This window comes from Raphanus sativus, chromosome 5 (genome assembly GCF_000801105.2).
Source record: "Raphanus sativus cultivar WK10039 chromosome 5, ASM80110v3, whole genome shotgun sequence".
Taxonomy (NCBI): Eukaryota; Viridiplantae; Streptophyta; class Magnoliopsida; order Brassicales; family Brassicaceae; genus Raphanus; species Raphanus sativus.
In genome coordinates this window covers 35,406,219-35,422,231 of record NC_079515.1, presented here as the reverse complement: position 1 = coordinate 35,422,231, position 16,013 = coordinate 35,406,219, and the positions used below count along the sequence as shown (strand labels likewise).

At 35.1% G+C, this 16,013-nt stretch overlaps 4 protein-coding genes across 5 annotated transcripts; 3 read left to right on the top strand and 1 right to left on the bottom strand.

Moving 5' to 3' along the window:
- The first annotated feature begins 289 nt into the window (after nt 1-289).
- LOC108857821 (ATP synthase subunit epsilon, mitochondrial) lies at nt 290-1,067 on the top strand. Its single transcript, XM_018631838.2, has 2 exons — nt 290-555; nt 860-1,067. The coding sequence occupies exons 1-2, from the start codon at nt 372-374 to the stop codon at nt 886-888; spliced, it is 213 nt and encodes a 70-aa protein (XP_018487340.1). The 5' UTR covers nt 290-371; the 3' UTR covers nt 889-1,067.
- Nucleotides 1,068-1,964: 897 nt separating this feature from the next.
- On the top strand, nt 1,965-3,398 carry LOC130512886 (mitogen-activated protein kinase kinase 5-like). 2 transcript variants are annotated; one of them, XM_057011339.1, is made up of 2 exons: nt 1,965-2,066; nt 2,364-3,398. In XM_057011339.1, exon 2 carries the CDS (start codon nt 2,400-2,402, stop codon nt 3,348-3,350), a length of 951 nt encoding a protein of 316 aa, XP_056867319.1. In that variant the 5' UTR covers nt 1,965-2,066; nt 2,364-2,399; the 3' UTR covers nt 3,351-3,398. The 2 variants fall into 2 exon arrangements, with proteins under 2 accessions (XP_056867319.1, XP_056867320.1); XM_057011340.1 differs by having other exon boundaries at nt 1,975-2,054.
- A 6,294-nt stretch (nt 3,399-9,692) lies between these two features.
- On the top strand, nt 9,693-11,063 carry LOC108862455 (mitogen-activated protein kinase kinase 5). Its single transcript, XM_018636593.2, is given in 4 exon segments — nt 9,693-10,305; nt 10,308-10,555; nt 10,557-10,739; nt 10,741-11,063. Coding segments are annotated over 4 exon segments (1,107 nt in total). The 5' UTR covers nt 9,693-9,764; the 3' UTR covers nt 10,876-11,063.
- Nucleotides 11,064-11,599: 536 nt separating this feature from the next.
- LOC108862456 (4-coumarate--CoA ligase 4-like) lies at nt 11,600-15,884 on the bottom strand. Its single transcript, XM_057011336.1, has 5 exons — nt 14,721-15,884; nt 12,405-12,600; nt 12,110-12,323; nt 11,926-12,028; nt 11,600-11,817 (listed from the first exon to the last, which is right to left on the bottom strand). Exons 1-5 carry the CDS (start codon nt 15,780-15,782, stop codon nt 11,698-11,700), a joined length of 1,695 nt encoding a protein of 564 aa, XP_056867316.1. The 5' UTR covers nt 15,783-15,884; the 3' UTR covers nt 11,600-11,697.
- Nucleotides 15,885-16,013: the final 129 nt, after the last annotated feature.

Genomic DNA, 16,013 nt, shown 5'->3' with positions numbered 1-16,013 from the left:
CTAATTCTACTTTCATTGCATTTTCTCTTTGCATTTTCATCAAGTTTCCTAGTGTTGACGACAAAGAAAAGACTACAAATACATATAATCAGCAAACAATTTATTCATCCTGCCTGATCAACAAAACAAAGGGTCTTGTTTTGGATGACCAAACAGCGTTTGTCTACGTGTCATGTCATAGAGACTGCATGTTTTTTTCCGAGACTAACTATTCGGCCTAATATCAAAAGGCCCAATGGGCCGAAAAGGAGCTAGGAGTTGACTTTAATCTGAGAATCACTTGCGTTTTCTCTCTCAATCTGCTCTGAGATAGCTTTAGATCTTCGTCTTCTCAATCTCGTCTCGATCGATCGATCAAAAGGAATCGGAGAATGGCATCGACTGCGGCGGTTCCGTTCTGGAGAGCGGCGGGGATGACGTATATAACGTACTCGAACATCTGCGCGAATCTGGTCAGGAACTGTCTGAAAGAGCCCTTCAAGGCTGAATCGATGAGCCGCGAGAAGGTTCACTTCTCCCTCTCCAAATGGGCCGATGGAAAGCCCCAGAAACCAGGTATCTTCTTCTTCTTCTTCTTCACTTCCCTTTCCTCAGGGATCCTTGGATCGAGATCTGGCTTCTTCTTTGTTTGTTTCTGTGTTGTTTCTCTCTGTTTCGAGACGGTTAAAGGTTCGAACTTTAATTAGAACCCATCAGAACTAGGGTTCAGTTTCGGTTGAGGAAGGGATTGTTCACTCTGAAATGGTTCTTTTGAGCTCACATTTGATGTTATATGTTCAGTCTTTTTACCTCAGTTTCGTTCAGACAGTGGGCTTTTGTATGTGTTTACTGCAACTTTTGTGTGGTGTTTTGTTGACAGTTTTGCGGTCAGACGCACCTCAAGTGTGAAGCTTTTGATCTAAGGCTGGATGGATAAAAGGGATGCTGTGACGTCTCTCTCTCTCTCTCTTGACATTTTGTTTCCTTTTGTTTGTTGTCTGCAATGAAAGCTTGATACTCAGGCAATCAATAATGAAAAACACTTCTTCTGTTTCTTGCTCAATACAAATTATTATTATTTTTGTGTATTTATTTGTTGTCCATTGAGTATTATTGACTATGGCCCTTCTCTACAGCAAATGAACCATTTGTTCAAAATTTTGAGAAACAAAAGTTAGAAAGATTGCTTAAAGGCTCGATTTAAGTGTTGCTTTCTCTAAATCTGATAAGTGACAAAGTCCAATTCATATGGGTCATATAACTCCTCCGGTATGATGCTGACTCTGCGCTGTCAGTTCCAATTGACTGACTGAAAATGATGTGCTAACAGAAAAATGATCAAGATGTGACTGACATGCTCATGAATGATACCGATGTGATAGTACATGAGAGCTGCATTCCGCAGAAACTTGATGTTATAAGGCCTCTGGATGTCATCATGTGTTATGATATAACAAATCCGTATAGTAACTTTTTAGTACCTACCATAGCAAATGGAGTTTCACTGGAATTAATTAGTCAAACGCTGAAAATGAATCCCCAAACAAAGTAACGCCTTAAAGCAACAACAAGACAAACAACTCCTACACAATTATATAAAAACAAAAGAATTGAGAATGCAAGTAACAAGCTAATAAGAGCTGTCACATGTTATGTATTAATGAGTTCACACAATATGCATCCGAGCAATAAGCAGTTTTGAAACTTTTTTTTTTTTAGTTTTGAAACTTAAAATGCCAAATATGATTATATGGATGCAAATGCAGTTGTTGGAAGAAAAAACAAAAAAGAAAAGAAGAGAGTTAGTTAACCACCCTTCAAGGAAGTACAGATATGTCAGGGCTCCTTGACACCTACGGTTCTTGTGCTACCATACCAGTAGTTCAACACGTTTTTCTACCTAAGAAAAATCCATCTGCTTGTTCTCACTAACTATATATAGGTTCATCAAGTTTCATATCTTCTTCTCCATCTCATCACTGCTAGTCTGCTACACTCTTCCTCCACTGAGTCCTAGATTTTTCAGTTGCTGCTCTTTCAAGAAGTTCCTTCTTGTTGCTTCATCCCTACAAGGGGTAACTTGAGCCGTATAGTAACCGTTCTTTTTCTCATCATAATCATGCTCGAAATGTTTCAAAATCTTTTCATCATAAGCTATTTATTTTCTTATATGGTCCATTTAATTTGCTCCCATCTTTACTGGTGTCTCTATGTTGCACAAGTTTTTGTTTTATTACAAATACCATTAAATATAGCAGACCGACCAACTTACAAGTTACAACGAAAGACATATACATTTCCACAGCTTTGCATTTTTTCACACGCGCACTCCCTGAGCGCGTGGATACATTTTTCTAGATTTAACTTTTTTTTCCTTTGATCAGATCGAAGAAGACAGAGATAGTACGGTTATAGACGCCATGAGACGAAACAAACGTCCCGACCTCAGCGTAACACTTCCTAACCGCAACGTGGCTCTCGCTGTCCCTCTTCCTCTACCTCCTCTTCCGAACTCCACCAACATCTCCCCCGCCAAAAGCTTATCCGAGCTAGAGCGCGTGAACCGTATCGGAAGCGGCAACGGAGGAACGGTCTACAAAGTGATCCACCGTCCAACTTCACGCCTCTTCGCTCTCAAGGTGATCTACGGGAACCACGACGAGAATGTGAGGCGTCAGATCAGTAGAGAGATCGAGATCCTGCGAAGTGTTGACCACCCAAACGTCATGAAATGTCACGACATGTTTGATCTCAGCGGCGAGGTCCATCTCTTGCTTGAGTTCATGGACAAAGGCTCTCTCGAAGGTGCACACGTATGTCAAGAACCTGAACTCGCTGATCTCACACGGCAGATTCTCAGCGGCTTGGCCTACCTTCACGGCCGTAAAATCGTCCACCGTGACATCAAACCGTCCAATCTTCTCATAAACTCAGCCAAGAACGTCAAGATTGCTGATTTTGGAGTGAGTAGGATCTTGGCGCAGACCATGGATCCTTGCAACTCTTCTGTCGGAACCGTCGCTTACATGAGCCCCGAGAGGATCGACACAGATCAGAATGACGGGCGTTACGACGGTTGCGCCGGAGATATATGGAGTCTTGGTGTTAGCATCTTGGAGTTCTACTTGGGGAGGTTCCCTTTTGCTGTGAGTAGAGACAGTGACTTGGCGAGTCTACTGTGCGCCATTGCTATGTCTCAGCCGCCGGAGGCTCCGGCGACGGCGTCTGAGGAGTTTCGTCACTTCATCTCTTGTTGCTTACAAAAAGATCCTCCTAAGAGATGGTCTGCGCAACAGCTTTTGCAGCATCCTTTCATACTCAAATCAACCGTTCGTCCTCTACCTTCGTCTTCTTCTGCTCCGGCGTCCTAGTTAATTGCTTTTAATTCCGTCTTGTGATAAATAAAAGAATGCATAAAACTAGGGCTGGGCATAAAACCCGTAACCCGAAATCCGAACCGAACCCGAACCGAAAAACCCGATCCGAACCGAATCCGAATTCTAAAAAATATCCGAATGGATCTTGTAGGGTGTTACAAAACATATCCGAACCCGAAGTGTTATTAACCGAACCCGAATGGATAATCCGAAAAACCCGAAAACCCGAAAAACCCGAAAAATATCCGAACAAATCGATTCGAATGTCCGAATTAATATATAATATAAATATTTAAAACATAAATATGTACTTCAAATATTCAATTTCATGTTTATTTCAACATGATATCTAACAATAAGTATCTAATTTTTTTTTTAAAATATCTTAAATACTCCATTATATATAAATAAGTATATATTTTTATGTTTTTCTATTGAATTTTAGATTTTACTTAGGGTATATCCGAACCGATCTGATATAACCCGAATCCGAATGATATATGGTTACTTCGGGTATTAACCGAACCGAACCGAAACCGATGTGTTATATCCGAACCCGAACCGAACTTGTAGATTTACTAGAATGGGACCTAGAAGGTGTTACAAAATAGAACCGAAATCCGAAAAACCCGAACCGAACCCGAATGGGTACCCGAACGCCCAGGCCTACTCTTATGATAAATAATAGAATGCTTTTAGCCATCTTCTTTTATTACAACATATTTTAATGTTTTTGTTTGGGGGTATTAAAATTGTTCTGAGTTGACCACATGATTCTTGACAAGACAGCAGTAATACAAAAAAAGTCAAGATCTCAAAGGAAAATCAATGGACTGAAGGAATATTATTAAACAGAGCAGATATACTCACGCTCTCAACAGACTCGTCAGTTCATTTATATTCTCCCCGAAATTGCCAGTAAAAAAGGTACTGCATATGGAGGATCTATTCTATTAATTCTGCAGCATGACTTATTAATAAAAGGTTGTGTCCAAATATTTATTTTTTATATTTAAAAAATGAAATATTACTCTTTATTTTTGTAAAAGCACATTTGGTTTTAAAGTTAATAAAACTATAACTCTGTTATTTTCGGCAACTCCTTTTTTGTTAGCAAACGTATGAAAAATGGATTTCCTAACATTATCAAACGATGGCTTATTATTTTGAATAATAGTATTTGATTATTTTTTGTTGGCAATACCTTTTTTCAGTTAACAATGCTTCTTAAGAATAAGTTTAAAAGGAATTATATACAGTTCAATACTTTTAAAAACTTACAATTTAATTATTGATATCTAAATATCTATTCTATTAAACTAGAAACATGATATATATATATATATAGGTTCAGTTTAACTATTTTAATACAATTATTAAACTTTTTTATTAGTCATTTAAGAAAAATATTTTACACAATATTATTACAAAAAATAATATGATTAAAGACACAAATATGATTTTTTCTAAAATATAAAACAAAAATATACCCGTCCTTTGAATGTACAACACAAAATTGTTTTGCTTACAAAATATTAATATTTTGGAATATATATATATATATATATATATATATATATATATATATTAAAATTAAAACAGAAATATATATAAACCGATGGAAATATATTTCTTATGAAACTTTAAAAGTTAACTAATAAAGTTAACTAATATTGATATTAATTAATGGTGGAAGCGGGTTATTAATAAAATTTAATTTTATGATTGACGGGGTTTAACTAGTTTAAGTGAATTTTTAATAGAAATAAATATTCATATGAACTCATTTAGTTTAACGAGTTTTAAATAGGTTATTCGAATAAAAATATTTATTAAATGCGATTCTACTTAAAGTTAGGGAAGACCATTTTAACCCAACTACATATATATATAACAGAATATGTTAAAATTATTTCTTTAAACATTTTTCAAAAAATTTGTTCGGTTTTAGTTGCGGGTTGAGTTTGATATTAGTTTCAAATATAATAATTTAAGAATCATTCGAATATATAGATCATGTCTAATAGAGTATGAGACTTTTATTTTTGGAGCGATTGGGATATAAATATTCTTGACTAAATTATGTTAGGTAATTATCAAGTAAATATAATATGTTGCAAACTTTAGGAACAAAGTTTTAAAATGGTTTCTAAAATGCATATGATACAAATGTATAGTTATGCAACTTGATATATTGAATATAGTCACCAAAAATATATTAAATTAAATTAATACTAAACACTAATATAATTATAAAAACACAAAATAAATTAAATTATTTTTAGAAAAATATATAAAACAAGACATATACTCGCCCTTCAAACGGCGGATCAAAATCTAGTTATCCTTAATTTTAAAGTGACAAAATTATTTCTATTAATATATAACTAACTTAATGTTGACCAATAAAACAACATATATAAGTCAGTGGCGTACTATTTAAGTACCAAAATAAGACTCATATTTTATCATTCGAATGACTAATTCAGTTATTTACATCAGAACATATTATCAAGATAATATACATTATTCGTACTAATAACATATAAATTAAGAATGATTTAATATATTTTATGTGATCCATAAATCAAAAATTGGAAATTTCAAAACATTTATGTATTCCATCTTATTATAAAGTACACGATCCATAAAAGTACATTTTAAAATTTTGACTCTTACAATATTTTATTATAAATAATATATATATATATATATATATATATATTCTAATTTTAGTTTTAATAATTTTAAGTTATATGTACGATTTATTTAAATAATATTATATTATTTTACTTAGATATATAATTAAGTTATATAACATCTAGTCGATTTGGCTTTTATTTGAGTATACTGAATTTTATTTACTTTGCAAATTTAACCATAGTATGTTTTTGTATTGAAATAAATTAATATTTGATAATTTTTTATATTTATTCTTTCAATTTCGGCAAACTAATTTAGATTGTTTATATTCATTTTGTGGGTTTATATTAAGTTACATATCAATACTATTCATTGTTAACTTCTCTTTTACTATCCCACTAGGTGATAATCTGCGCCCTGCGCAGGGTGAAAGAACTTCATTAAGTTAAAATATTAAATACAGTAAAACCTCTATAAATTAATAATATTTGGATTTTGTAATTTTATTAATTTATAGTAATATTAATTTACAAAGTTTTCTTATTTAGATTTTTAGTTTAAGATGTATTTATTCTAAAATAAGAAAACATTTGATTTTAGTATATAAAACAATAATTGTTATTTTTTGAAATTTGACATCTTTATAAATTTTATTATATTATTTGGTGTATATAATATATATTACATAGAACTTAAATGTCTTTTAGATATAATATTACTAATTATCATCAAAAATATATTAAGTGTTAAGAAGATATAAAGATAATTTCATTGTGAATACAAAACAAACAATATAATAATATGTATAAATATAAATTATTAACTTATGATTTTAATGGGACCATATATTTACATAGGATTTTGTAGAAAAAAAAATATTATCTTATTATTTTATTGATTTGTATCATATTTTGAACCGAACCAACTCGAGACCGAGAAAAATTATTAATTTATAGAGATTATTAAGTTATAGAGGTTTTACTGTATATAAATATTAAAAAGATAAAAATCATATGCACAAATATTACATATTATTCATGTTAAGCGATTCAACGAAATTTTGGATATGTAAATAAAATAAGCTTTGAAGTTTTTTAAAATAGCCACGCCACAAATCACGTCTACAATCCCTAATTGATCATAAAATTTGGAAAGAATACAGCTTCAATATTACACCATAAACATTTGATGATAAATACAATATTACACCAAAAAGTATTTGATGTCATGGTTGAAGTAATATCAATAAATTATGATTTATAAGCGCAATATCAATCCGTTTGAATTTATTTACTTCGTAACATCAATCCGTTTGAGTTAATATCGAGCAGGTACTGATATGATTATCATTTATAGCGATGATTGCCATTATCATAACAACATGATTATAATTTGTAATGTATTATAGAAAACAATAACTGTCTTTGTTTCGGTCAAATATATTGAATTGCATTGATATACTCATTAATATATATATATATATATATATATATATATAAATATTACATTAGAAAAAATATACTACATTGATATACACATTTTAATATTAAAGTTATATTACTCCAGCGTTAAACAAATATATCATTACATTGATATACACATTTGAATATTAAAAATAAAATTGTAACTAATGACTTTTGTAAAGAATAAAAGTCATACAAAAATGTGAGGTGCATAGGTCTAGCTAGTCAAGTTAGAAGGAATTAATAGCTCGATTGAAAATAATTTTATTTGTAATCTTGATCAGAACAAATTTTAATGCTGTTGCGCCAATTTCGTCCGTGGTATATTTGGAAAAATGATTCATAATAATTTTACGTTTCCATTTATTTGTATAGTTCGACGTCTATAATCAAAGCCCTAATACCATAAAACACGTTCTAACTGATACATAATAAATATTGAAGATCATGGCAAATCATGATATACATAATAACCTCAGTCTCAGTTGAGAATTAATATTTGTTTTTTAAATAACATACCTCAAGCGAAACAGCATTAAAACTATTGTGTTTGTTACACAAATCGATTAAATCTTAGTATTTGGTGTCCAAGGCCAAAATATTCACTTACCTTATTCTCAATAAATCGAAAATTCATTCTCGACAAAAAGGTATGTAATAAATGAATGTAATAAATCAATATTCGTTTCAAATCACATGTTGCCTAAATTAGACCGTCATCTTATGACCACATTTAATTTTGGTATAAGTTCTCGGTCATTAACACAAAAAATAATTTATGACCATGTTTAATCATAATGAAAATTTCAAGAGGATATAATATTCAGCAAGCAATATTTAGTTATACGGAGCCGCGTCTAATATTATCCAATATATGAAATATATCGACCAAAAGAATTTTAATTATAAGTTGAACTTAGACATTTCTGAATTATTATAATGGACTAAAACAAAATTCATCCACGCTGCTCCTGAAATTTGAATGATAGAAATAACAAATAATAAAAGAGAGATATATAATCTTATATTACTATGAAATATATCGTCTACTTCGTAAGTAGTATCATATTAATTATATAAAACATTGAAACATAAGAAATATGAATAAAATAGGCAAATAATAGTTCACAAAAGTATTATGTCATTGTTACCACGGATCTCTATCTACACGTAAATATAAGAATATAAATCGTATACATTTATATGGTAATGACTAATGGCATATGATGTAATAATTCTAGTAAACTAAGGATCTTTCAAAAAAAGGTGTGAGAGTGCTTGTGAGACTGCCACGTAGGAAATGACACTCATATAAATCACACATCAAGTGAAGGTTATTTATTTTGAGTGCTCCTAAAATAATATATAAGGGATAAAATATTATGGTTTGATGAACTTATTGGACGAGAAACTTAAGAAATTGTTTCTACTCTCTATATTCAGAGTTTAAAGTTTTTATATGGCAATGGAATGTAAAAGAAATCTACAATAATTTTTATATTACATTTATGATAGATTATTTAAATTGATGAAAATGGTTTCAGAACAAAAAAAATAGTCTGTTTTTGCATCCAACCTAAAAGAAATACATTAGATCAAAAAGAGTTCCATAACATTCTGATCGGTCATGTACTCCATACTCAAAACGCAAAAGTGAATAATTTTATATATGATGCTCATATTTAAGCGTCTTATATTGTCTACATAGACATAGAGCCCCCTCCCCCTGTTTGGTCAACATAATTTTAATCTAGTTTTGATTATATTGATGACAAAAAAGGTCCATTTGCTAGTTCTTAATCAACTATATAGGTTTCATCAAGTTTCATATCTTCTTCTGCATCTCATCACTACACTCTTCCTCCACGAGTCAAGATTTTTTCAGTTGCTGCTCTTTCAAGAAGTTCTTTCTTGTTGCAAGAGGTAACTTGAACCGTATAGTAAGCGTTCCATTTATCCTTTTCACATCATAATCCTGCTCGAATGACTCAAATCTTTTCTTTATCCCTTTTCCCATCATAGTTATGCTTGAATGACTCAAATATTTTCATCATAAGCTACATATGTTCTTATATGGTCCATTTATTTTGCCCCCATCTTTCGTTGCCACTATGTTGCACAAGTTTTTGTTTTATGCGTCATAGCCGTATTATCCCCATGCCAAAACAAATCCCATTAATATAACAGACCGACCAACACAAGTTCTTGTGTTTGTAAGTTATACAACACAGCCAAACATATACTTCTACAGTTTGCATTTTCCCACACGCGCACCCCTGAGCGCGTGGATACCTTTTGCTCGATGATTGACTCTTTATTTAAACTTTTTGCTTTGATCAGATCGATTCCAAGGACGAATCAAACCCTATCGGTGATTATACACGAAGAAGAAGACGAAGAAGAGGAAGCCATGAGACGAAGCAAACGTCCTGACCTCCACTTGCCACTCCCTAACCGCGACGTGGCTCTCGCTGTCCCTCTCCCTCTCCCTCCTCCATCCTCCTCCTCTGCTCCGGCCTCCTCCTCCGCCATCTCCACCAACATCTCCGCCGCCAAATGCTTATCAGAGCTAGAGCGCGTGAACCGTATCGGCAGCGGCGCCGGAGGAACGGTCTACAAAGTGATCCACCGTCCCACCTCCCGTCTCTTCGCTCTCAAGGTGATCTACGGGAACCACGACGACAACGTGAGGCGCCAGATCTGCAGAGAGATCGAGATCCTGCGCAGCGTTGACCACCCCAACGTCGTGAAATGCCACGACATGTTCGATCACAACGGCGAGGTCCAGGTCCTTCTCGAGTTCATGGACAAAGGCTCCCTCGAAGGCAAACACGCGCCGCGGGAGACGAGCTCGCTAACCTCACGCGCCAGATTCTCAGCGGCTTGGCTTATATCCACCGCCGTCACATCGTCCACCGCGACATCAAACCGTCCAACCTTCTCATAAACTCGGCCGATAACGTCAAGATTGCTGACTTTGGAGTGAGTCGGATCTTGGCGCAGACCATGGATCCTTGCAACTCATCTGTCGGGACCATCGCTTACATGAGCCCCGAGAGGATCAACACCGACCTGAATCACGGACGTTACGACGGGTTACGCGGGGGATATATGGAGTCTCGGTGGTTAGCGTCTTGGAGTTTACTTGGGGAGGTTCCCTTTCGCTGTGAGTAGACAAGGTGACTGGGCGAGTTTGATGTGTGCTATATGTATGACTCAGCCGCCGGAAGCTCCGGCGACGGCGTGCTCTGAGGAGTTTCGTCACTTCATCTCTTGTTTGCTTGCAGAGTGATCCTCCTAAGAGATGGTCTGCTCAACAGCTCTTGCAGCATCCTTTTATACTCAAATCGAGTGGTGGTACGAATCTTCGTCAAATGTTGCCGCCGCCTCGTCCTCTCCCTTCTTCGTCTTAGTTGTGCTTTTTTTTTTCTCTTACCATTTTCATGTTTTATAAGTAGAAGGAGGTTGTTGTGATTGAGGTTAAGGTATATGATTGGTCAGGAAAGAAACTTGGTTTGAGTCTTGTGAAGATGAACTCGTCTTGTTTTGTCTTTGGGTAGTGCTTATATTGGTTATGAATGAAGATCGGTTTGGCTTTGCAGTGCTATTATATCAGGAAGTAATCGAGGATCTTCCGGTTTATTAATTAAAGCTTCTGATTTTTATTTCGTAAAGGCTTCTTTGTTTCCTTGCCATTTTTATCGTCTTCATTTGTCTAATAGTTGCGGAAATGTCGAAAGCTTTGTCTTGTGACCTTTGAGGAAATCATGTGACTCTCTTCTAATTGGTAGGATTCATATGGAAAACCTCAGTGTCTTGATGCTTTAGTTTGATTAGGAATCTAATCTTGGGTTCTAGATGCTCAGCATCTGCTAAGACAGTCTACTTCATGTTTATTATGTTGGTCATAAAGTCATAGACATGAACAATATGTTTTAACATATATGTTAGTTCTCACATTCGACTTCTGGTGTGATGTATTCTCATGTTGAAATGATAAATAAGGAATGTATCATGTTGCTGGGGGTAGCTTAGCTTTGGGTTCCAAATACAAACAAGATATTGACACTAGCGTTTTATAATTTAGAGTTTGAAAATTACAAAGACATGAGGATTTGAAACCCACCAAACCCTCCATTCACTTTTCTCAATCTTCCTGAGACAATGTGTACATAATTGCTTCTTAGTGACTTCAGTGTTGGAGTTTTACACATTCATCCACAACTCCCTTGTACCTATTTACGGTACTCAGCTTCCAGTTTAGCTCGGAGTTCCTTCCTTAAAATCTTTCCCGAGACTGCTTTAGGTATAGCTTCTGTGAAAAACACCATCTTGATTCTCTTGTAATGAACCACCTACACGTAAGATTATCACACCATTAATATAAGACATGTTAAGTCTACATCCATCTTTGTGTGTGTGTTTTGCGTTTGGAGACCAAAAGTGAAATCTCAAAACGTTACCTGTTTGTTGACATAACTCTTGACATCATCTTCGGTTAACTGAGACCCTTCCGATCTAACCACATATGCTACCGGGACTTCATCAGCTATTTCATCCTTCATCCTGAAAATTCAAAATTTAATATAAGCTACAAATAGTAGTGTTTTGAATTGGTAGTATTCAGATTTTGTTTCCTAAACTCACGCGACAACTGCAGCATCATCGATATAAGGATGAGAAATAAGCAATGCTTCAAGCTCAGCTGGAGCCACTTGATAGCCTTTGAATTTGATGAGTTCCTTTAACCGATCCACAATGAAGATCTCGTCATCATCATCCACAAACCCAATGTCTCCAGTGTGTAACCATCCGTCTTTGTCTATGGTTATCGCAGTAGCCTCCGGATCATTCAAATAACCTAACAACATTGCACCATTTTTACACCATCCAAGTGTTCTTCCCATGTGAGTAAAAATATACAAAGCATTTATCTGTTTACCTTTCATGAGCTGATCGCCTCGGATGCATATTTCCCCAGGTTTGTTGTATGGTAAGGAGACTCCAGTTATGGTGTCGACCACTTTCATCTCTGCGTTTCTGATCACCGTCCCGCACGCACCAGACTTGGTCTTGAATGGGTTCTTTGCAAACGCTAATGATTTAGCCACCGTTCCTGACTCAGTCATTCCATAACCCTGAAAACGTGTTTCTTTTTTTAGTTTAGTCATTACACAAATGTGAAAACGACAACAAGTTGACAATTGTCTACCATAATAACATCCATACTGACGAAGACAGGAACTAAGAAACAACAGCAAAGTCATCAAATAAGTTCTGTCTGAAAAACATAATTAAGTAAACGAAAAATTAATGTATGACAGTGTCATCAACATGTGTTTGTCGTCCTAGTTGAATGAAATTTAATAGGAACTGTTAGCGTCTTCTGTATGATCCCACAATCTACCAATACATCAATACTGGAGTTTATTTTTGTCAAATGTAATTAAAAACAACTATAAGCTCGATCTGGATGGGTGATGCTTAAAAGAGATGAGTAATGAATGTGTCCCCAGTAATGGACTAAACGCTGCAAATAATTCATTGCTCACAAATCATCTAAACTTATACATTATCTAAAATCAAAACAATAAAGTGAGAAACCAAACAGAGAAAATGCAGAATAAAGGGAGCAGTGGGATTAGAGTGTTCTTTATTTGTCAGTGTGTGTGGCCCTAAACTCCATTTAAAAGCGAATAATCATTGTACTCTATTTGTTTTATATTTTTTTTATTTGTTACTGTACCTTTTAATATGATGCAAAATATGAACAAGATAATGTTGGTTCTGTTATTCTATTATCGTATCTTAGGAACTATTTAGTGATTTTCAACCAGCCGAGCGAAACCATATTGTCTCAGGAACTAATTTATTGTCTTTAGTTTTGCTGTTTATATATTTTTTTTCATAATCGAAGGTGCATGCTTTATTGCCTTAAATCGAGAACAATCTCACAATAAAAGGGTTCAACCTTATTGACAAAAAAAAAGGATTCAAGTCTAAAATGAGTTCTATAGTTGTTTACTAGACAGGAACTAAGAAACCCGCAGGATGATAGATATATCTAGTCTAATAAAATGTTTAAACTGTTTTAATCTATAATATAGCCGGATAAATGATATATACACATATAACCAGATAATTTGGACCAAGCAGAAACTAGCCTATAGAAAAGTACTTAAATTAATGTTTGAACAATTTATTAGACTAGAATGAATCCTTCTCAGTTCTAACTAAATCAGCTAAACTGGTTTAGACTCTCAAAGTCAAATATGAACCATCCTTCTATCTGGTCAACTAGATGTACAGCTTGCTAACTTTATTTTTATTTTTTTGCTATTAATAGAATAAAATACATCTGTCAGAATTTGGAATTGTCGTTTTGATGTGCAATTTCAAAACAATATGTTTTTGCTTCGTTCCCTTTATAATTCGCCTGCCCACCACGAGGTACTTTACTTTCATCAAACTGGTTGACTTGCATAGTCAAAGATGATGAGAACGATAGGTAGTCAATTTCTACGTATTAAAACAAGTATAGTATTGGTACTCTAACATCGCCATTATCCGTATATATACGAAATTTGACGATGCCCATCTACACTAACACTGACATAAATAGTTGTAAAGCTTAGGTTTGGTGCAACTACCACTAATTAATCCATTTCTTAAATATTTTGACCACGAACTTGTTAGTGTATCTACTACTTATTGGTCAAAGACTTCAGAATATGGAAGTCCTTTATAATATCTTCACTCAGCAGGAGATATAGCTTAATTTTGATCTCACTGAAAACTTGTATAGTCAAAGATATTGACAACGATAGCTAATCAAACGACTACATGAAATCAAATACTATTGGTACCTCTAACATCGCAATTTATCAATAAATATTGGAAATTTGGTAACGCTGAAGATCTAGACACTAACATAAATAGTTTTAAAGCTTAGGTTTGGTGAACCACCACTATTAGTCCATTTCTTAAATATTTAAACCACGAACTTGTTAGTGTGTCTATTTATACATTAAAATATTCCCTTTGATTAATCACGTTAGGCAATTGCACATAGCGACAAATCTTCACCTACTACAAGCATTTTATACTAAATCTTAATCAAAATAGCATACTAATCCACGAGTTACTAACTAATCTCAAATTCTCAATAGTAATGTTTCTGACTCTTTCCAATTGAATCAAATTTACGAAGAAATGGCAAAATAGCTGTGAAAGTGAAAGGACACTAACTAAAACTGACCTGTCCAAATATGGCACTGGGAAACTTGAGACGCACGGCGTCTTCAAGCTCCTTCTTGAGCATAGCTGCACCTGAAAGCATCATCCTCACCGAGCTCAGATCATACCTCTCCGTCTCCGGGGACTTAACAAACGCTAGAACCACTGGAGGAGCCACCGGAACTACAGTGACCTTATACCTCTGAATCAGCTCCATCACTAGATTCAACTCGAACCTCGGCACGATCAAGATCGCCGCACCCGTCCTCATCGCCGAGAGCATCAACGCGTCGAGCGCGTAAATGTGAAACATCGGGAGAAAACAGAGGATGACGTCATCTCCGGTGAAGTTGAGGTTAGGGTTTTCTCCGTCCACTTTCTGAGCGATGCTCGTAACTAATCCCTTGTGAGTGATCATCACTCCCTTCGGAAGCCCCGTGGTTCCGGAGGAGTACGGCATCGCTACAGTGTCCTCCGGAGAGATCTCCGGTTTAGGAAGCTCTGTTTCGTCCGATTGAGTCAGTTCCTTGAAACTCACGCAACCGTCAGCTACTGGAACGGCGTCGTTTTCATCTTCCACGCAAACGATTAAAACGCCGTCGTTTTTCAGGTTTGTAAGTTTATCAACGTAACATGGCTTAGTGATGATCATCTTCGTGGCGGAGGCTTTTGCCTGTTTCTCTATCTCCGGCTCTGTGTAGAACGGATTCGCGGTGGTGGATACGGCTCCGAGGTACGCGACGGCAAGGAAGGAGAGAGCAAACTCCGGCGAGTTTGGGAGAAGGAGCATGACGGTGTCACGTTGGCGGATCCCTAGCCCGTGGATCCCGGCGGCGATACGCCGTGAACTGATCTGTACATTACCGTAGGTAAATATACGACCGGTGGCACCGTCGATGAGACATGTGGCTGTGGAATCTCCGCCGCCGTGGCCGGAGAACTTCTGGAAGATGTAATCGGTGAGAGGAAGATGATTCGGGATGGAGATATCGGGAAGTTTGGACCGGAAAATGAACTCATGAGAAGGTTCTTGATCTGTCTTCTTTGTGACAAAAAGCGTTTGTTGTTGTTGTTGGAGCACCATTTGTGTGTAGACTCTAATTCTTCTACTTAGGAAAAAATAAAACTCCTTTTCAAAAATGTAACGTTTGTTATTCTTTTTCTTCTTCTTTTGATTGAGCTATTATAATGGTACGTTGGGTTTTATATAGAAACTGGGCGAAACCGATTTTTTTTAATTATTACATCCACTATGATTTATTTCCATTACATGCGATTTTGTTTATGATATGTCTATAAACTATTGGTCGAGTGC

Excerpts from the sequence above, each read along its gene's own strand:
- LOC130512886 (XM_057011339.1), top strand. The coding sequence starts at position 2,400 with ATGAGACGAAACAAACGTCCCGACCTCAGCGTAACACTTCCTAACCGC.
- LOC108857821 (XM_018631838.2), top strand. The coding sequence starts at position 372 with ATGGCATCGACTGCGGCGGTTCCGTTCTGGAGAGCGGCGGGGATGACG. Across the intron at positions 556-859 it reads TGGAAAGCCCCAGAAACCAG|TTTTGCGGTCAGACGCACCT; the intron begins GTATCTTCTTCT and ends TTTTGTTGACAG.
- LOC108862456 (XM_057011336.1), bottom strand. The coding sequence starts at position 15,782 with ATGGTGCTCCAACAACAACAACAAACGCTTTTTGTCACAAAGAAGACA. Across the intron at positions 12,601-14,720 it reads CCAGTGCCATATTTGGACAG|GGTTATGGAATGACTGAGTC; the intron begins GTCAGTTTTAGT and ends ACACGTTTTCAG. Across the intron at positions 12,324-12,404 it reads AGGCGATCAGCTCATGAAAG|GTTATTTGAATGATCCGGAG; the intron begins GTAAACAGATAA and ends CAATGTTGTTAG.